The sequence below is a fragment of the Abrus precatorius genome, unplaced genomic scaffold (genome assembly GCF_003935025.1).
Source record: "Abrus precatorius isolate BTA unplaced genomic scaffold, Abrus_2018 Scaffold4, whole genome shotgun sequence".
NCBI lineage: Eukaryota > Viridiplantae > Streptophyta > Magnoliopsida > Fabales > Fabaceae > Abrus > Abrus precatorius.
In genome coordinates, this window is record NW_020874384.1 from 13,381,931 (window position 1) to 13,403,569 (window position 21,639).

At 31.3% G+C, this 21,639-nt stretch overlaps 1 protein-coding gene across 1 annotated transcript; it reads left to right on the top strand.

Moving 5' to 3' along the window:
- The first annotated feature begins 2,107 nt into the window (after positions 1 to 2,107).
- Positions 2,108 to 20,169, top strand: LOC113864988 (protein unc-13 homolog). Its single transcript, XM_027499279.1, has 27 exons — positions 2,108 to 2,330; positions 2,713 to 2,777; positions 2,879 to 3,054; positions 3,144 to 3,208; positions 3,615 to 3,942; positions 4,396 to 4,462; positions 4,563 to 4,716; positions 5,525 to 5,692; positions 5,829 to 5,939; positions 6,041 to 6,250; positions 6,640 to 6,741; positions 7,791 to 8,012; positions 8,725 to 8,799; positions 8,919 to 8,999; positions 9,389 to 9,571; positions 9,666 to 9,821; positions 10,439 to 10,531; positions 11,484 to 11,555; positions 12,175 to 12,292; positions 13,341 to 13,525; positions 15,197 to 15,278; positions 16,909 to 17,013; positions 17,097 to 17,203; positions 18,959 to 19,036; positions 19,108 to 19,203; positions 19,368 to 19,463; positions 19,736 to 20,169. Exons 2-27 carry the CDS (start codon positions 2,770 to 2,772, stop codon positions 19,907 to 19,909), a joined length of 3,312 nt encoding a protein of 1,103 aa, XP_027355080.1. The 5' UTR covers positions 2,108 to 2,330; positions 2,713 to 2,769; the 3' UTR covers positions 19,910 to 20,169.
- The last annotated feature ends 1,470 nt before the right edge of the window (positions 20,170 to 21,639 follow it).

Consider the following 21,639-nt stretch of genomic DNA (forward strand, 5'->3'; position numbering starts at 1 on the left):
ACCTTGATGGAAAAGGTTTATTATCCCATATGTTAGTTTCTAAACATACTTGTTAGGTTAAGTGGTATTTCTAAATAATTTAACTTGTGTCGGTCACAAGTTCATGAGAAATTAAAGTTTCTATTATTATCTTAATGTTTGTTTGATTTTTATAGAGAGATACATGAGAAATTAAAGTTCAATTCTTTAAAAAAAAGCTTGATACTTATAATACTTATGATTTTATGGTCATTTTTAATTGCCCAAACAAGTGATTTTAAAATATCTATTTAGAATTATCATAATAAACTTAAAAGGAAAAACATATTTTTAATTAGTGGAGATAGACTAAGAAATTATTATATTTAAAAAAAAAATTTATGTGATGTAAATAATTTTAGAATAATTATTTAACTATTTTTAATTTAAAAAATAAAATTTCTTTTATTTTTCTATTAGTATAGAATTAAGCAAGCAACTTTATAATACATTTGAGCATAATTAATTTCACCCAAATATATAGTATTCTTTCTTTGTTTTTTTCCAACTATTTTTGTTAGTAAGAACGCTACATTTCATTATGTGTTGTATAAGAAGCATGGTTTGATGTATGCTACTTATACATATACAACGGGTTTAAATATAAGAAAAGTCATGCTCCTTTAAACATGACTTGACAATTAACATACACATGCATCTCTATAGATGTTATTTTAAATAAATGAATTTATAAAATTTTTTTTTTACTGTTAATCATAATATATTGTATTTTCAAAGTTCACGAGAAAGAAAAAAATAAATAGTAATGTGTTAATGATAAAAAGACTTATTTAAAATATTTTTATAAATTAAAGGATTAAAATGTGAAAAAAAGTTAAAAAATAAAAATAAAATTGAGAGTTAAAAATCAATTTATTAATTTTATTTCATATTAATTTAAATAATATGACTATATGTCAAATTTTATCTTAATAAATTATGTAGGTATATTTTTAAAATGATAGAAAGTAAATAATTTTAAAATCATAACACAAAATATATAATTTATAAAATCAAACTTCAAGTGAAAAATACACTAAAAAAATTAATATAATACAAAAAAGGATAAACATATTTGTATTATCTCAAAAAATTAAAATTAAAATTAAAATACACTTGTGAACTATGTCAAGCTTTTAAATAATTATGATAACTTTTTAATATTTGAGATACTATAATTTGTAACGAGGTATTGCAATTTAATTATAAATTAAAATTGATTTTTTTAAATTGATACTTATTCAAAGTTCAATTTTATTATACATCTTAATTAAAAAATATTTTAAAAATACTAAAAGTTATTTATATATTTTTTCACTTTTTCTTTATTGTGAAAAATTAACATGAAAGTATACAAATGATTTTTTTCTCTCAAATGATTCTAAGGTATTCTTACAACTTTTGAGTATATAAACCTTTTTTTCTTCTAGCTATGCATTTTGACTTGACACACTTGCCGTAAATTCTAATGTAATTATCATTATTTTTTTTAGCTTTAATTAATATATCTCTATTAGTATTGTTACTAGATTAACCATCAACTACTTTTCCAGTTTTCAACCAATTAGGAGTTGAACTTTGAACTCTGTAACTCAATTCCTGTGATTTTTTTATTACCCTTTGAGAAGATTCTTTTCTTATTATTTCTTAGAAGTTGCAACCTAACTCCCAGATATAAACGGCAGTGTCGCTTTTAGAAGGTAGATTAGAATTAAGGACATGTATAATGATGTTTCATTATGACCGCTCTAACTCCTAATCTATGCTTTATTTAAATATTTTTCAATCTAATCGAACAATAATATAATATAATTATAATTAAATATTTGAACTCTGTTTGATAATTTTTTATATAAAATATAAGTTTATTCTATTTAAAAAATATTATTTTTAAAGTTAATATCCTTGATGATGAAGACAATTTTATACGCTCCAATAACTTAATGAAATTTGTTGCATATAAGAAAATATTAATTGAATTAAATTAACAAGACTTATTTCGAGACAAGTGATCCCATCCCATTATATTATATAATAATAATAAACAAACATGCAATTATGCTTTTCTGAAAAGTGAAAAAATAAAATAAAATCTTGGGTTGGATCCATTCCCAATTTTGAGAATTGAAACTAAAAATTGTTCCAATTTCTTTCCTCAACTCAGCTGAGCTGCTTTCACTCCCAAGAGTCATCACCGCTGAACTCAAGTGACTGAAAAGCTTCAATTTTTGCATCCAATTTGCATACCCATTTGACTTTTCTTCTTTCTCTATTCTCCATTCTTCACATTTTCAAGATCCATTCAGATTCAGGTAACCCTTTCTTTGGTTTGGTTCAGTTTGGTTGGAAAGAAAGGGCAACTACTGCTTCAAAATCAAAATGGGTTTTTGTCGGGTGTTTCACCACCCCACAGAGAAAATAAAACTTGGGTTCTTATTTTTCTGGTGGAAGTTCTCATTTTTCACTTGCTTTTCGATGAAATGCTCGAATAATCTTAGTTGGGTCGAATCTGATCTCGTGTCATGTTTAGTGATAATGTTCTTCTGCAACTGGATTTTTTTGGCATGCCTTGATTCACACTGGGAAGGCATGATTTTAGTTGTCCAATGTTAAGAACTTTTGTTTTGTTTTTGTGTGCGTCCTAATATTTTTAACTTTCAATGTTTTAATTGTTTACTACTCTTTGTGTTGCAGAAATAGCACAATTGTTGAGGTTGGTTGGAGTCCAATATAATTGTAACTTTTTTAGCAATGGAAGAGTAAGTGTCTCTTTGTTCCTTCAATGCTGTTAGATTTTGGTACCTAAATTCTTCTCAGTGAAGTTGCCATGTGACCCTTGTGGTGATTTGATGAATTTCAGAGAGAATGCCATAGATCTTCTCCAGAGATACAGGAGGGACAGAAGAGTTCTTCTTGATTTTATACTTTCAGGAAGCTTAATCAAGAAAGTTGTGATGCCACCTGGTGCAGTTACACTGGATGATGTGGATCTAGATCAAGTCAGTGTTGATTATGTCCTAAACTGTGCCAAAAAGAGTGAGTTGAATTTGGTCCTTTGCTTGCTTATCATCATTTGCATTTTTGTTTTGTTTTCCTTGTCTTAGTTGTAAATTCCTTCAATGCAGGTATAATGCTTGAACTCTCGGAAGCAATTAGAGATTATCATGATCATACTGGGTTACCCCAAATGGTATGTTACGATATGTTAGTTTGATGTTTTGATTTATTTTTGTCGGCCGTTTATTTTTGTATGCATGTCCATTTATGCACATTTAAGTTTTAATATTATAAATGAAGTACTGATTTTGCTTGTACACTTTCTGATGACAATTTTATACTCAAACAATTCTCTGTTTCTTCTTATGTTTAGATGTCATTGCCACATTTTGTCTTTTTTAAACATGTTATGACTGTTCTACCAAATCTTCCCTTTTATAATTCTAATAAATATAATGCATCTTTTAACACTCTTGTGCTAATTTATTTATTGTCATGACAGACTTTCTATGTTCTGTTTTGGCGTTATTCATTCAAAGCTTTTGGTTAATTGTTTGCGAGGTTCATGTTTAAATTTTAAATGCTTCTGGCTTTAACAGAGTGATACAGGTTCAGTTGGTGAATTTTATTTGGTCACTGATCCTGAGTCTTCAGGTTCACCTCCCAGGAGGCCACCGCCACCTCTTCCTATTTATGCAGAGCCTCCTGTTGCTGTTTCCACTCCTCCCCCTGTTTTCCCACCATCCCCAATTGTTTCTAATGTGTCGAGATCACAGTCTTTTGACTCTACTCAAGAAAAGGAGCTAACTGTGGATGACATTGAAGACTTTGAGGATGATGATTCTGCGGTGGTCGAAAGCTTCAGGGCTAAAAGGACTCTTAATGACGCTTCTGATCTTGCAGTGAAATTGCCTTCTTTTTCCACTGGTGACTGTTCTAGAAAACTTATTTATTGGATAAGTTCTTTCATCCCCACAAATTCTAATCTGTCTAAATATTATCAGATGAATAGGATTTGAAATATGTGGAATATCATGGATATAGGGAGACAATGAGACATGAAATTAAGAAAATTGAATGAACCAACTCAGAGTAGTTTTCTTGGTTTCTATATGGTCTCAAACCAGGTTGTTTTGAGGGGTGTTTCTAATATAGATATCCATTGAGATTGGAGGTCACTTTTGGGATGATGGTTTTGTTTATTTTGTTTTGCAACTGTTGCAGGATCTCTTATCCTCATTCTTTGTACTTCTCATTCTTCACAGTATTCTTTAATAATTATTATTAGAAAAATTCAATGATATAATTTTTGGATTTGAATTTAAAGGTTTAAACTGAAGCTATTATGAACTTCCTAATTTGTGGTGTTACTGATTGTAGGCATCTCAGATGACGATCTTCGTGAAACTGCATATGAGATTCTCTTGGCTTGTGCTGGAGCCACAGGGTATGTTGCCATGATGATATTTAATTTGAGGGGATCTCTTATTTTTATGTGTATTTTCTTTTCTATATGTGAAATCTGTTATCTGTTTCATGTTTATCAGGGGTCTGATTGTGCCATCAAAAGAAAAAAAGAAAGAAAAAAAGTCCAGCTTGATTAGGAAGCTTGGGCGCAGCAAAACTGGAAGTGTTGTATCCCAGTCTCAGAATTCTCCTGGATTAGTTGGCTTGTTGGAAACCATGCGTGTTCAAATGGAGGTATATTAGGGGCTCAGGTTCCACTTACTTATACTTTGATCCTTGGGTCCTTCCACTGATTTTTTAACCATTATGTTTTTTATTTTTGCAACATGTGTAGTATACTCTTATCATGTGCAAGGACCCCTGATTTCTCTAGATGAATATCATGTTATAGTACTCATCCTCTGCAAGAAAGATGTACCCGTACCTCTTCTTCTTTAGTTAGTCTATTTTTTATAAGTTATCTGCTCTGAAGAGTCATTGATGATAACTAGATATTTTTTTTTTGTTTTCTTAATGTTTTAGTTTTGTTCCTTTTTTTGGGTATTTTCTTTTTTCTTGTTGGTTACAGGGGGCCTAAGTTTTAGTTTGCTAAAGTAGAGATAAAGTGAACTTGCTAATAATGCTCCTTGGAATTTTATAGGTTTTGAATCCATGATCTGTTCAATATACATTCTGGATTCCATTTAGCTTTCCCAGTTTGCCTTGAATATATCTCCAAAAATTATATCATAACCTAACTTTTTCCCTCTAGTTGGGGTTGACTACATAGATCGAACAATGCATGATGTTCTATTGTGAATCATGTCTTTGAACTAACCATTGACCTCTCAATCCTTCGTAATAGTTCACCCATATTTTTTCTTGGTCTCTCTCTACCACTTGTGGCAGTGGTACCCTCATCTATAGTTTCACCTATTTGCTACAAATGACATGCTTTAGCAATTTTATTGTTGCAAGTCATGAAAACCAACAAATCTTAAATATATGGTCCTTATGTTTTCTGCATTCTGCACCGATATTTATAGACAATTTTTGGATGCAGATATCTGAGTCAATGGATATTAGAACAAGACAAGGCTTGCTAAATGCTCTTGTTGGGAAGGTGGGGAAAAGGATGGATACTCTGTTGATTCCTTTGGAGTTGCTTAGCTGTATTTCACGTTCAGAATTTTCTGATAAGAAGGCTTTTATACGGTGGCAAAAGAGGCAGGTAGTAAAATCCATTATAAAATATTCTCTGCTCTGCTACATATACTCTTGTAAATATGTTGATGCAAAGATGACGATGCTGCTATCTAATATTTTGTTGTTGTTATTGAACATTTTGAAAATTTGTGTCAGTACAGTTAAAGGTTTTAGAGGAGGGGCTTGTTAACCACCCTGTTGTGGGATTTGGTGAATCTGGACGCAAGACAAATGAGTTGAGGATTCTGTTGGCAAAGATTGAAGAAGCTGAGGTGTGTGATTCTCCCTTTGGGTGTTCATATATTACCATAACTATCCTCTATTAGCATTGGGTCATAAGGATTGGCTTATCTTTGCACTCTTTTTATTTTAGTTTCTCCCATCTTCAACTGGTGAACTTCAAAGGACAGAATGCTTGAGATCCCTAAGGGAGATTGCCGTTCCACTTGCTGAGAGACCAGCTCGAGGTGACTTAACGGGTGAAATATGCCATTGGGCAGATGGTTACCACTTAAATGTCAGACTATATGAGAAATTACTTTTAAGTGTATTTGACATGCTAGATGAAGGAAAGCTGACAGAGGTTGGTGTCTTTTACTTTCCAAGGATTATAGCTATTACATCCTTAAATTGTTATTGCTAAGCTATGCTTACGTGTTTTTTATTTGCTGAATATTAAGTTTTTAACAAGTCAATAGTGATTTGGTCTATGGTCCCCGAGTACATGAGCTATGCAATTGATGCATATAATTTTTTGTTAATGTGAAGGGAAAGGAAAAGGAACAAAGTGTTATCGTGGAACATGTATTTAGTTGCAATCTGCAGCTAAGAATAAATTCTATTTTAGCAAGATAGGAAATAATTATAATTATAATGAAACTTTTATTTGAGAAGCTAATAAGTAAAATAGAAATGAGATTGTATCACTTTTGTGGGTTTTGAATTGTCATCTGTGGCTCACCTGATCTCTAGGAAGTGGAAGAAATTCTTGAACTTTTGAAGTCAACTTGGCGAGTTTTAGGAATCACGGAGACAATCCATCACACTTGCTATGCATGGGTTTTATTTCGTCAGGTATAACAATCACATTTTCTCTTAAAATTTTTTGAAGAACCATGTCAACTTTAGAGTTGGACTACTATACTGTACTGTTATTGATTGCTGCAATATATGAATTACAAAAAAGACTGAAAGATACACTTATCTGTTTTGTGTAGTAATTGCCTATTACCACTTTGTGGCCTTGTTTCTCTTTCTTGTTTCCCTCCATAGATACATCAATTTAAGATTTTGGTTCACCGAATTTTTCCTTCTCCATTTTCTTCAACAGTAATTAACCTTGTAGACAATCTGATAGAATTTGGATCAGAATATGAATCAAAAGTGTATTATTAGTGAAGAATCTAATCCTGATCTTGTCCCAATGTGGTGCAACACCAATGATACGAAGAATATACAGAAAGAATAATGATTCCCTGGATATTCGAGAGTTCCAGGAGTCTCTAAAGTTCCTATTACACTTCTGAGCTCCCAGATGTCCCTTGTCTGGTTTCCCTCTCCTGTTTATACTAATTAATTAACAGATTCTGTTATTCTGTTATTCTGTTACAATGTCTTAAGACCCTTAAGGTCTGTTATCCTAATCCTGTTCCCCCTACTATTGATCCTAGTTAATTGAGGAAGGAGGTCTATCACGATCACCATTAGGGACAGTGACTATGTATTCTTATTCTTCTTGACTAAGGTAGTAATCCCTGTGGATGGAGCCATAAAGCTTTTGTTGAACAAGGAGAGAAGCAAGAAATGTATGAGTGAATCCAATCATTATTCCAGTTACTATAAGTACTTGACACTGTACAGAAGCTACATTTATGATTACCCTATTTAAATTCTTTCCAAGTTCCAACAGCTTTAAGTTTGCTTGGTAAAAGTTCTACCCAATATGTTGACATGCCATTCAGTTTAACTTTCTTTTCTGTTTGGCTGCTTTATTTTTTCCTATTGTGATTAGTGCACTACTCAATTAGCTTGTACTTTTTGAATAATGTGGCACCATAATTCTTTCTTTAATCATTATTTATTGTTAAATTACTTTATTTTATTGTTTGGGGGGGGGGGTGCAGTATGTTATCACGAGGGAGCTTGGGGTTTTGCTGCATGCACTTGAGCAATTAAATAAAATACCGCTGATGGAACAACGAGGCCAACAAGAGAGGTTGCACTTGAAAAGTTTGCGTTCCAAGGTTGAAGGCGAACGGGATATGTCTTTCTTGCAGTCTTTCTTAACACCAATTCAGAGATGGGTTGACAAGCAGCTTGGAGATTACCATCTGCACTTCAATGAGGTTTGTTGAACTGTTAAGTTATTAGGGATTCCTGGATGAGATACTTGGATATGTTTCTCTATGTATCTGATTGTTGAAGAGTTTTTGTGACAATATTTTGTATTATCTTTCTTTTTTGATTCTTGGTTTTTGACTGAGCTCAATAGCATTGTGTGATTCATGTAGTCAATCTCACTTAGTAGGATAAGACTTGATTGTTGTTATCTTTCTTTTATGATATTGGCTGTTTTAGGAGCATTCCTTGTCCTCCTTATTTTAGTAAACATATAAGTATAATCATTTTGATTGCAATGAAAGAAGTACACAAATTACAACTAATATTGTTTTTAAATTGGAATCTATGCTTGCATTTCTGAAAGTACTAGGCAATCAGAATTTGTTGTGTGTTTCTGTAAAAAGATTTGGGGATTCTTGAAAATTTAAACTGTCTAGGACAAGGACATTGAATTTAGTATACCAAAGAGAAATTCATTTTTGTTGCATTTGCTTCCAACATATATCATTTAATCATGTATTTAGATGTTCCAATTGATTAGTAGCTATTGTAACTTGTGATTGCATGGTATTCTTTGTTTTAGTTTTTTCTTCAAAAGAAATACTCTTGAAGTCCTTCCCCCTCTTCTTTTATTGTTAAAGCTGTTTTGATTTTTTTACCAATTAGTTTTAATTTGCACCTTTCATTTTGTGTCGCAAAACTTCTCGCAACTTTTAGGGTTCAGCAACAATGGAAAAGATTGTAGCAGTTGCAATGATTACAAGGAGGCTTCTACTGGAAGAACCAGAAACTGTGTGTAATTCAGTTTTATGACATCTTTTGCATTTGGGTAGATCATTTTGTACAAATAGTATGGCAGGGATATGAATTTTGTTTACTAAATTTAATTTTTTTTACCATTTTTCCTTCAGACCACACAGTCCTTGCCAATTAGCGACCGTGATCAGATAGAGATATATATATCATCATCAATTAAGAGTGCATTTTCAAGGGTAAGTATTAAGTTACAAAGATGTTTGAATATCTATAGTTCTTTTGAGTTCTAATTCTTCACTGAAATCCTAATTTGGTAGTCAGGATTATCTTTCCACATGACTGATAAATGATCTACATCTCACAGATCTTCCTGTTCATTGTTATTGATAATATACTTTCAGTCGACTTTTTAAAACATGACTCACTCATATATTTACATGTTGAAGGAATTTGGCTTTAGCTGTACCTATAATTGTTTTAGATGTCTTTTTCTTGATTCTGCCACATGATTTGAATGTTCATGGGAACATTTGCTTTTCTTTTTAATTGCAAACTACATGATAGAAGAATTGTTTCTGCATTCCATTTTATGTCTATCTTGAAGGAATCACTTTACTTTCTGCAGACAGTGCAAGTTGTGGAAAGAGTAGATATGTCACATGAGCATCCCTTGGCATTGCTTGCAGAAGAACTCAAGAAGCTCCTCAAAAAAGATTCAGTAACTTACATGCCTGTTTTATCTCAGAGGCATCCTCAGGCAACTATTGTATCTGCATCATTAGTTCACAAACTTTATGGGCACAGACTGGTGAGTGTATATATGATTTGTGTTTTTCTCTTCTTCTGATTACATTATGTATTATATCTTCAAAATATCTGAAAATTTGTTTTTATGTTTTCAGAAACCCTTTCTTGATGGTGCAGAACATTTAACTGAGGACGTCATTTCTGTATTTCCTGCAGCTGAAAGTCTAGAGCAGTTCATAATGGCACTTGTTACATCTGTATGCCATGAAGAAAATGCTGAGATCATGTTAAAGAAATTGACTCTCTACCAGGTTGTCTTCCTTTTACCTTGGTTCTAAGAAAGAACTTATCTCTAACTCTTAACATAGAAGCTCCTCCTGTCAAATATTAACAAGAGAGCAATGGAAAAGCATAGTTATTTCCTAATTGTATATTTGATCAGATGAGAAATCCTAGTAACACACTCTTTTGAACAGTTCTTATTATCGGTCAATTTTTTAAAAATCCAAAGCAATTTTTAAAAAGTGATCAATTTACAAGGTAAATGCTTTGACTTGAAAGACTGACCAATTACAATGGATGTGTTGAAGAGTGTGTTGCTAGCATTTCTCTTGATTAGATATATCCTGTTCCAATTTGCTCTATACTTGATTCTTGTACTCATTTGAAGATGACAACAGAAATAAAAAGATGTTTAGATCGGTCATGATTTGTTTGTCAAATGCCATGTGGTGGATGATGGCGGGCATAATTTGGATAATCTAGTGACTGTTTTCTACTGTCATTTAGGTTGCTGATCTCATTTGTGTTTCAAATCGATTTTCATTTGTCCATTCTGAGGAAAATTCAGTATTATACTCTTTTGTCATCTATCCTCGCATCTTTATTTATTCTAAACTTTTCACCTTGTCCTTTTTGTCTGTTAAAGATTGAGACGAAATCTGGAACATTGGTGTTACGTTGGGTCAATTCACAGCTTGGAAGAATTTTAGGTTGGGTAGAACGGGTTATTCAACAGGAGGTAAACCATTTATTAACAGTGCTAATTGTCAAATACCAGACATTTTGAATATATCAGTCTATTTGTGACTAGATGGGACACAGACCTTTCTTAAGGTTTAGTTTCATTGTTCATTTTCAGCAGTTCATATTTTGGTAATATCTACTGTATATTTAGACTTTCAACAATTTATTTTGCAAAATTAGCATCAGAGTAGTCAATCCGAGATAGTGTTGCAGAGCTGACCGCAAAACTAGTATAGTGGGGTAGTAAATAGTGGGATGGCCAATATACTAAAGATATTGGATTCAATGCAAATAATTTATATTGCATAGTGCATACATATAAGTGCTAAAAAATATTTAAAAGGAATAACTAGAAATTAATATTATCATTAATAATCCAAATTTGTAGTCTATAGACAGAATCATTATTAATAACTAGAATCAAGGAGCATAAACAGAATGTAGAGTCAGCATGGCCCATATGAATGAAGTCAGAAGGAAAGAAGTTACAGCAAATACAAAGAACAGGGAGGAGGGCTGAGCATAGACCTGCAGAGTTCTCACAGATGAGGGAGTGAAACACAGCTGTGTAGAGCATACCAGAGTGAGCAAGTCAAATGGGTTTTCTGTGAGTGAGATGGGTTTTAAATCTCAAATCCTTCTTATGCTAAAAAGGATTGGAATTCACTACGAAAAATTCATTTGTGTAGAATGGAGTTAATTTACTATTATGCTCTTTCTCTCTCTGTCTCTGTGTGTGTGTGTATAATGGAAAATAATTTTACATTATTTTTACTTGTTAACAGAGTTTTAAAATTAAATCAAGAAATGAATATAATGTTAAAATAATAATTTTTTTCCTTTTGCTATATTGTAACAAAAGCAATCAATTCTCTTCATTTTCTATTCTGATTCTACTAAGCTTCTTAACTGAACATGTTTAATAATTTGCTAACATACTTTCACAGCGTTGGGACCCAATATCTCCTCAACAACGGCATGCTGGTTCTATTGTGGAAGTATACAGGATTGTTGAGGAGGTAAGAATGTTGTAGTCTCTCTGGGATTTATTTTAGGGTTGTGCAACAAAGTAGTTTTTCATGATCTACCAACTTAAACTTTACTGGAACGTAAGTTAGTGTTCCGAAGGCATTGATCATGACCAGTCATTACCATTGGTCTGTATGTGGATCATGTATTTTCGTCATTTCTGCATAACTTATCCTTTTGGTATTAGACATGATAAGAAAAAATCTTTAGTACCCTATATATATATATATATATATATAGAACATCTAGCCAAGTTAACAACAGAAAAAGTTCAACTACTCAAGAGTTGCGCTCCTCCTGGGCAAAGGTTTTTTAGTTTCTGTTACATCATTTTAGACTTTGATTCTGCAATAGGAAACTTGGTTAAATTCATTATCAAATGGATGCTTCCTTCTTAAATTATGTCTAAAATTATAGAATCATGTTACATATTCAGTTTTTCACTTGCATTGCTTCCACCTGTTTTTGTGTTCTTAATGCTTGTGTGAAAGTTAGTGGAATTTTACCCAACTAGGATTTGAGGTTAATTGCCACTTCAGTGCAGTGATAACTAGTTGAGATTATAAAGTTAAAACAACTGTTATTAATTTGCTATTTTATTGGGTGCAGACGGTTGATCAATTTTTTGGTCTTAAAGTTCCAATGAGGTTTACAGAATTGAATAGCTTGTTTCGTGGCATTGACAATGCTCTTCAAGTGTATGCAAATAATGTTGTTAATGACTTGGGTGAGTAGATTCTACATATTTTTAGTTTGATGACAATTCTCATGGGACAGAATTTAATGATGGATTTGGGGATTCATTCTCCGTGAAATTCTGAAAATTATTTGCATAAAAGGGATTTGCATCAACTTATGTAATATAATGAAAATTTTAAGAATTTGTTTTGCATCCTTGTCTCCAAAATTAACTGACTGATAGCACAAGTACCCAAAAATCTAGAATGGCAAATTCTCTCATTTTAGTCTAATTAAATTGAACTATCTTTTAATTATTATGCTTTCTAATTGAGACTTCAAATACGTTCTAATCATGTTCACCTGATGATATAGTGGCTTATTAGCATCATAACTATATGAAGGTGTTGTGGTGAAGTTTTTGTTTGTTGCATCTTAAAAACTTCAAACTTCATGATTAAGTTACAAGTTTTTACCCCATGTTAGTAATAGCCTACACCCATACTTTTATCAATTTCTGATATAAAACTGAATCCAACATTCACAGGAAAGAAAGAAATATAACAGAAATGAAGAAAATAAATATGTATATATTATTTAGACTGATGAAAATTCAGTAGGACAAAGTCATAGACTCTACTGCCTAGAGCTTTGCCCCTACAAAGAGCTATTGTTCTCCACCCATAACTTACAAAATAATACGCAAGAATACCCCCCACTCACTCTCCTCCCCTATATGTGAATCACACTCCACTATTTAGTAACCAACTCCGCCTCTCCTTTTTCTTTGACTGCCAACTCATCATTTCCCTCTATCCTCCTTCTATTTATCTTAGTGTGCACCTTCCAAATGTTGGGCCCATGAGACAATTGTTGAACTCACATCCTTTTGTGATCTGGTAGCTTATTTTGGACATTTAACAATTTCTTAACTGTATCTTCTTTAGTAGATGGTGTAATATGCACATTTCTTTCAGTGCAAGTATTTCTAATGTTTTCTCAAAAAAAATCCAGATGTCATCCTCTGTTAAGATAATGCATATTCTAATTAGATGCTATATTCTTGTGAATCTTATGGTGTACCTTTAATTTCACAGCAAGCAAGGAGGATTTAATACCACCTGTGCCTATTCTCACGCGGTACAGAAAGGAAGCTGGAATAAAGGCTTTTGTGAAGAAGGAACTATTTGATGCTCGTGTGCCTGAGCCTGATGAAACAAGGCCCAGCCAAATTAGTGTCCTTCCAACTCCAACACTTTGTGTTCAATTAAATACATTATATGTGAGTTCAAGCAAACTTGATTGTACCTGGATTTTTTTCACAATTTCACTTATTTCAGTGGTTGTTATACCTCTTTTTCTTATTTCATTTCAAGCTACCTTTTTAATGGGCCTTTGTTCCTCGTCATATTATATTTGGAATTGCCCATTCGATTCTGGTTTTATTTTATTTTATTTTATTTTATTTCTAATAGTTTTTACTAGCCTTTTATTTCCTTCATGAACACTTTATTCAAAATTTTGAAATCCATTGAAAGGATTAAGGATGATGGTGAACTAGATTTTGGAGCTTTTACAATAGTCAGTGATCCGATCATGAGAAAACAATTGTTTAAGAAGTTCAACATGTATTTTGGGTACTGTCTTCATTATGTAACATAAACCATAAAATCTTCCAAGATACATGGTGCGAATTTGTAAGTTGTTTGTCATTAACATTTTATAAGGTTTACTGTCAATATCTAACAGTCCTTTATTTGTGATTAGCCTAACTGATATTTGATGGTTTAAATAATAATTGGATGTGGGAGTAGGATTAAATCCGTAATCCATGTAGTTTGAACTGAAGGTTTTGATTGCATTTTCGTTTTGAACTATGCATGTGATGGAAACTGAGATGCAAGTATTATTGAATACCAACAAGAAAAAGGTGAGTACACATGACCAGAGCCTATGGCTCCTACTGAAATCCCAATTGATACTGGAATTCTGCCCCCTCTAACAGAATGTAATGACTTACTTTCTCCTCCTCCTCACAAACCTCGCCTCTCACTCTTATCATGGCCCTTCTAACTAACTCATGCAGTGAATTCCTTTTTTACCCAATTGCTCTTATTCTTTCTTGCATACACCCTCCACACTTTGGGCCTCTCAGCAGGATCCAATAACTGATCACCTTCCCTTAATTTGTCACTTGGGCCAACAGCCCCACCAGCATGAATATAATTACAGCTTGGAAACTGGTACAAGTATACAACTGCACAAGAAATAATGAAGTTAAGGTGGGTATGGGTGAATGAAAGGAGTGAGATCCAAGACTTAAAACCCTCCCTCAAGCTCCCTCTCTACTAAAAAGAAAGAAAGAAAATGGAGTAAGAATAAGAAATAAGAATTATAAACAAGACTTCTTGTTATAAGTATTTCCCATTTAGGCATAATTAATAACTCAACTGGTTTACTATGTTTAAAAACTGGTTAATGAGTCACCACTTGATTGGTTATTTGTTCTTAAGCTGTTTTTTTTTTTACCAAGAATACCTGTTTTGTGATTATCCTAAAGCAGATCTCTATGACTGTTATTCTGAATGTGTGTGTAGTTACTGTTACTTGAGAGTAAACTTCATAGTTAGGCATTGAGGAGGAATGAAAACATTGCTAGATTTACTGAGCAGCAGGAAATTGGTTATATGAAATTATAGGTTACCATTTGCAGAGTCTAAAGATAATATATCATTTGAAATGTATTTATTTATCTTGATTACTGAGATGATTCAGTTCCTAAAGTGTGTTTGTTTATAATAATTAACACAAATTTAGTGGCAACTTCTTTAGGCATGTCATTGTTGAGATTGTCAAAACTCTTTCTAAATAATATTGTTTTGATGTGCTGCACATGCTGAATCTTCATTCATTATGTCAAGACATTTATTTAAGTTTTTTCTTCCATTTGCAGTATGCTATTAGTCATCTGAATAAATTGGAAGATAACATCTGGGAGCGATGGACAAGGAAAAAGTCTGATGAAAAACTTATAAGTACGTGCTCAACTGTTATATCCATTTCTGTTTTGTGTGGTTACACATGCTTTAAGCCATTGCAAAATCATGTTCAAGCCTTCATTTATCAAAATAAGAAAAAAGGAAGAAAGATATGACTGGTTTTCTGTTTGGAGGTTTTATGGTGTATTTATTTAAAGAGGAATAATGTCTCTACTTTAAAGGTTGCCTATTTGCGGCTACATTGTTATGGTTTTGTTTGAGTCTGGAGGGAGAGGGAAGCGAGATTAAACTTCTCCCTTGTTTGGGATGCTAAACACTCCCCAACCCCCCCAACCCCCAAAAAAAAAATGGGGTGACTCAAAAAATACAAAAGGGGATTTTGGAGGCTAAAATCCCTCAAACCCTTTCCCTCTTATGGTCAATAACACTCAATCAAGGAAAGGTCTTTTTAAAGCCTTTCCTTCCCCTCCCTCCCTAATTATAACTTGCAAACAAAGCCTTAATTGTCTAAAGGGAATTTACATTACTAATATGGAGAAAGATGGACGGCTTTGTTGCATTTGTTGGCTTGGTAATTTTTCTTTTCTGGTTTTTGTTTCCTGTTTAAGAGGTTTCTCATCTCCCCTCACTTGTGCCTCTTCTCTTTTGTCTTTAATATATTTATTTTTTATTAGAAAAAAAAGGAATGGGAAAATTTTGTTGTCATCTATATTAGTGCTGAATTGATAAAATTTTGACACGATCTTTGGTGTGGGGAGCTGGGGGATACGAAGTGATATATAATCTAGCGAATTGGGAAGTGTATTGTGATATTTTTTGTGTTCATACTCTCTTTGCATCAGCTAATTTATAGCAAATGTGTGGGATCCAATTGAATGGGCAGAATCCTTGCAAAATTATCTTACTGATGTGTGTTCTTGGTACTACATTTTCTTGCTTATATTCATTTATCTTCTTTGCATCACAACCCATTTGCAGCTCTTATTTCCTCCAAATTCTTCTAGTTACTGTAATTTTCATTTTCATTCTCATATTGAAAGCAGAAAAGGGGAAAAAACGAGAAATGGAAAAAAAAAAAATCCCTCTACCTGTCACTAGGTAGGATTAAATAACCATGTGGCTCTGTATGGAGTATGGACAGTAAGGGGCATTCATCATGAAGTACATTTTGTGCTTTTTTGTTATTGTGTCTTGGCCTCTGATTTTTATGAAAGTTGCACTTTTGTTCTGTCTGTCTGATGAATTTTCTCTGATTAAAATAAATAAATTAAGAATTTCAATGCTAGATATGATTCAACCTATTTGTGAAACATGTGATATCTGCAATACATTGATGCAATTGTGATTATGCATAATAAGTTTGTTATTAAGACCTGTTGGAAATATCGTAAGGAGGGAAACTTGGTAAATAGGATATTATGTGATTACATGTATCTTGCGTAATTATGCTATTTAGCTTAATGAATATTCTTTGTAATTATTATACTTATTATAAATAAGACCCTCTGGTGTGTGACTGAGATACAGATTCATGTAGATGAAAACATGTGAATTTTTCATTATTTTCCTCTTTTTGTATGTTACTTTCTCAAATAATAATAATAATTGATTAGAGTACTGAAAACTGTTTAACTTCTGACACTTTCTACAATCCTTATGTCAATAGAGAAATCCATAGACGAGAAGTCCAAAAGTTTTTCCCAGAAGGATACCTTTGAGGGAAGTAGAAAAGTTATAAATGCTGCTATGGACCGTATCTGTGAGTACACTGGTGAGAATGTGAAACCTTGTCTCTTTCTTTTTTGCTAATCAAACTTCTCTGATCACTTTATCGGTTTAATTATCAACTTGCAGGAACTAAAATCATCTTCTGTGATCTGAGAGTTGCATTTATGGACAACTTATATAAACCCAGTGTCTCAGGTTCTAGGTTGGATGCACTTATAGAACCACTTGATATGGTAAGGTTTGTCCCATTAGAAAAATGTCTTTATTTTGTATTATATTGTATTTGTTAGATTGCTTTTAATTGCAAATACAATATGTGAAGATTGTCTATTATCAAAAGTGAAATCCCCTATTGCATCAATCTCATTTAGCTACTCTTCCCACTTATTTATCGGATAAAATTCATCGTTCAAATTTAGGTGTACAGATCTGGCTATATGCCTAGGTAGGGCCCCAAATAAAGTTAATAATATATGAATATATTTTTAAATATAATATTTTCAGAATTAAAAATTTTAAAAGATTATATAAATAAATATTGAAGCACCACTTTAAATATTATTTATTGAATAGTGAGTTCTTTTCAAATATGTGGATAACTTAAAAAATATTAACTATTTTTGTTGGTACAACATAGAACAAAGATTTTCAAAATTAAAACTAATAAAATGTTATTTTTATCCACTTCCCATTTTATCAATTGAAGAAGATTTGATTTCTATTCTTGATTATACAAATTTCAAAGCTTGTATCATAAAACTAAAAAATAAATTATAAATAATTTCTTAAAACATATTTTACATTATTAAAATGTCATAATATGATTTTTATCTAGTGCCTCAAATATCCTCATGTTTTAACTTTTATATGGAGAACTCTTGAATAAGATAAAACAAGAAGGTTGGTATTATTCTACTTATAGTAAGAGTTATAGAAAGGTAAGGTAGAAGTAAAATTATAGAGTGAAGCAAATTTGTGGTTGGAACAATTCAAGGAAAAATAAAGAGACCTAGTGAACTAGTAGCATTAAATGAGAGTATTTTTAGACATAAGATATGTAAAGAATTTAAATGGTTAAGAAAAAAGCATGAAAGTCGAGAAATGCTAAATTAGCATTTGAGAGTTAATGTTGGATTTATATGAAATTAAGCAAATTAATGAAGGTTAAGGGATAAAGATGATAGGATTAATATCGATAAAAAAGTAGAAAGGTAGGTTTTGCTATAATTATACAAGTATGAAGGTAGTGTATATGAATAGACAACATGTGTAATGGTAATGTAAGAATATTAGAACGAATTTAATATATAATCTTGAAAAATGTAATGTGTATGTAATGTTATTTCAGCATGAACTGAGTTATGTTGATGATGAAGGTATATATAATATTATATGCATTGTGTACACATGAGATTGTTATTTAAATATCTACTAAATGAAAATGAAGAATAAAATTATGGCCTATGCGGAGGGCTTCACTTTGGGAAATCCAAAAAATTTAGTAATATTTGTGTATGCATAATTTTGAAAGAAATGACTTAATTATACCAACTTATTAGTCGATTTTGCATTACATAAAGTAGGAAAAGTAAATTTTAAATAATTTCTGAAAATATATATTCTATATTATTAGAAGACCCTAATGTAATTTTTGTATTGGGATTCAAATCCACTTGTGTCTGCCCTCTGGGATTATAACTCATTTAATTGTTTTCCCTGCTAATATGAAGTGTATGTTAAATATGAATATGAATATACACTTTTGACAGTGATAAAATTAAGAAATGCATTAATCCTTGCGACTTGCAATCGGTTGTATCATTTTCCTATTCAACCAACTGCATTAGTGTTAGAAAGTATAGTATTTATTAAGGTAACATCTATCTAACAAGAAGCACTCAACATATTATGTGTAGGGTTCACTTGAAAGTCTGAAACTTTTACTTAATTTGATTGATCATTTGCTTATTACTCTCGACTTACTGTAGGAACTTAGCCAACTTTGTGATATTGTTGTGGAACCGCTCAGGGATCGCATAGTGACAAGTCTTCTTCAGGCATCATTGGTTGGTATCTTAGTCTTTCTTTGATAAATCCATTACTACTATCGTGATTTTAACATTTTCCCACGTGCCAGGATGGTTTACTCCGTGTTATCTTAGATGGGGGTTCATCAAGAGTTTTCTTTCCCAGCGATGCAAAATTATTAGAGGAAGATCTAGAGGTCTTAAAGGTATCTTACTCTAGTCATTTCAATGCCAAAAGGAAACTGCTTCCTCAATTTGCAACTGGCTATTCAAATCTTCGGATTTTGTTGTACCTCATTTTCAATAACAAAATTGAGAGTTTGAGTGATCAATGTTTCAAAGTCAGTTAATGGTGATGTGCTTCTTGTAGGAATTCTTTATATCTGGAGGCGACGGCCTCCCTCGCGGTGTCGTTGAAAATCAGGTTGCACGTGTTCGGCATGTGATCAAGTTGCATGGCTATGAGGTTAGTTTTCTTACATCTCTGTGTACACAAATAACCTGACAATCAATATATAGCTGAAAGGGATTGGACTAGCTAGGTATCTTATAGCCTTAGCCGTATCATATGGCCATGCTTGGGATAAATGATTGTGTTCTTATTGCTATGTTTTATTGTAAAATTCTTGATTACATTTAAATTCTCTTGTAAAAACTAATTGCTCACTCCTGATACAAAATGTTTTATTGTAACAATCATTCCTCAGAAAGTATGTTATAATCTGTATTATTTTGCAGACCCGAGAGTTGATTGAAGACTTGAAATCTGCTAGTGGTATGGAAATGCAAGGTGGCAAAAGCAAACTAGGAACTGATTCCAAAACTCTATTAAGAATATTGTGCCACAGGAGTGACTCAGAAGCCTCTCAATTTCTAAAGAAACAATTCAAAATACCTAAGTCTTCTACTTAGGAATATGTGTAACAAAAGGGAAGCAGAAAAATTTTCATTTTGGTGCTAGCTTTCTGTGAATATTCATTGCTGCCAATGTGCCATTTTTTGTTGGAAACTTGGAATTATTAAAATTACCAATGTGGTGTATAATTAGAGGCCATAACTGTTTTTTTTTTTTTTTAATCTAACTACAATGTTGTTGACCTTCATTTGTAAAATTTTCTCCATGTGAATACTGACTGTAAGAATTTAATTAATGAAGCTGCAATTTCATTTTTATAAGGATGATTGTTTTATATTAAAAAAAAAACACTTCACATTTGTACAACTTAGCTCCTAAACTTCCGAATAAAGCAATTTTCTATCAAACTACTTGATTGAACAAGTTTATTATGAAGCATTTTAACATAAGACTGGATTTACATATTTGCTCAAAGGAATCTTTCTCCTATAACATATAATATGATTAAGGGCAGACTGAAGTAATAAAAGATTTAAGGTAAACTGTCTTCTTTCTTTTGTTATAGCAGTATCAAATTTTTATTGAAAATTGTAATATTTAATAGTATTAAAGTATTTAATTACAGTAAGTTTTATTTTTTTTTAATTAAAAAATTACTATATATGCAATGTTTTACAAGTTAAAAAAATTATTTTTAAAATTAGACTTATTAATAAATTGGTAAAGGCAATGATTTATGGTTTTCTTGTTTGATCATGGTTGAATTAGTGAGAAGCTATTTTAAAGTGAGAAGTGCTTTTCAGATTATACAACACAATTATAATCATTGATTCAAACTAAAAAAAAAAAGAGCCTTGATTAATTTATTAACGGTTAAGATTTTAATAATTTCACAGCTTATTCTACACGTGTATTTTATTAAAATTTAATGTTAATTTTATAATTAACAATTATATAGTGTTTTTTATTTTAGAGAAGTTAAGTATAAATTGATGATAATTAAATATATTTTTATTATTATATAAGACATTATATATAAACTACAAGAAATTAAGTTAAACTTTAAGTTACCTAGAGCTCATATTATACGTCTTATAATATAAAATAATTGTTGAATAAAAATAAATCAATTTAAACATTAGTATAGTTTAGAATTTAATATTACGAAGAATTTGTGAAATTTAGTATTGATGTATTGATAGGGTAAAATTTTATATTAGTCAATCAAAACCCAAGATGAATTTTTCACAATTTTTTTTGTACATAATAACTCAGACAAATTTAAAAGTAAACCATTTAAATTGTATGGTTTTTGTTGGTTAATACAGTTTGTACAATAATTGATTAATAGGTATAACTTCTACTTCTGATTATTAATTTTAAATAATAACACTTTTAAGAATATATTTAAATAATAATACTTTTATAAGTATATTTAAATGACAACGTTTTTAAATTTAGTTTTTTATCTATTTTTTTCATTATGATTCTTAAATTTAATATTAATATTAATTTTTATTTTTCATTATTTTAAAATTTAAAATATTAATATAATATATTTTAATTATATTTAGAAAACAATTTAATTTAATAATACTTATGCGATGCAAAGAAAAATTACCAGTAACTTTAAAATAAGTGGAGTTAAATTTAATGTTGTCATCAATAAGAGTTCATAATAAATTTTAACTTGTCAGAATTAGTATTCTAGTGTTATATATATATATATGGTATGTATGGATGTAATGAAAAATGTGTAGAAAGAAAATAAGTAGAAAAAAATTAT

Coding starts and splice junctions, on each gene's coding strand:
- LOC113864988 (XM_027499279.1), top strand. Junction 10,532..11,483: donor AACGGGTTATTCAACAGGAG/GTAAACCATTTA, acceptor ATACTTTCACAG/CGTTGGGACCCAATATCTCC. Junction 19,204..19,367: donor AAGATCTAGAGGTCTTAAAG/GTATCTTACTCT, acceptor TGCTTCTTGTAG/GAATTCTTTATATCTGGAGG.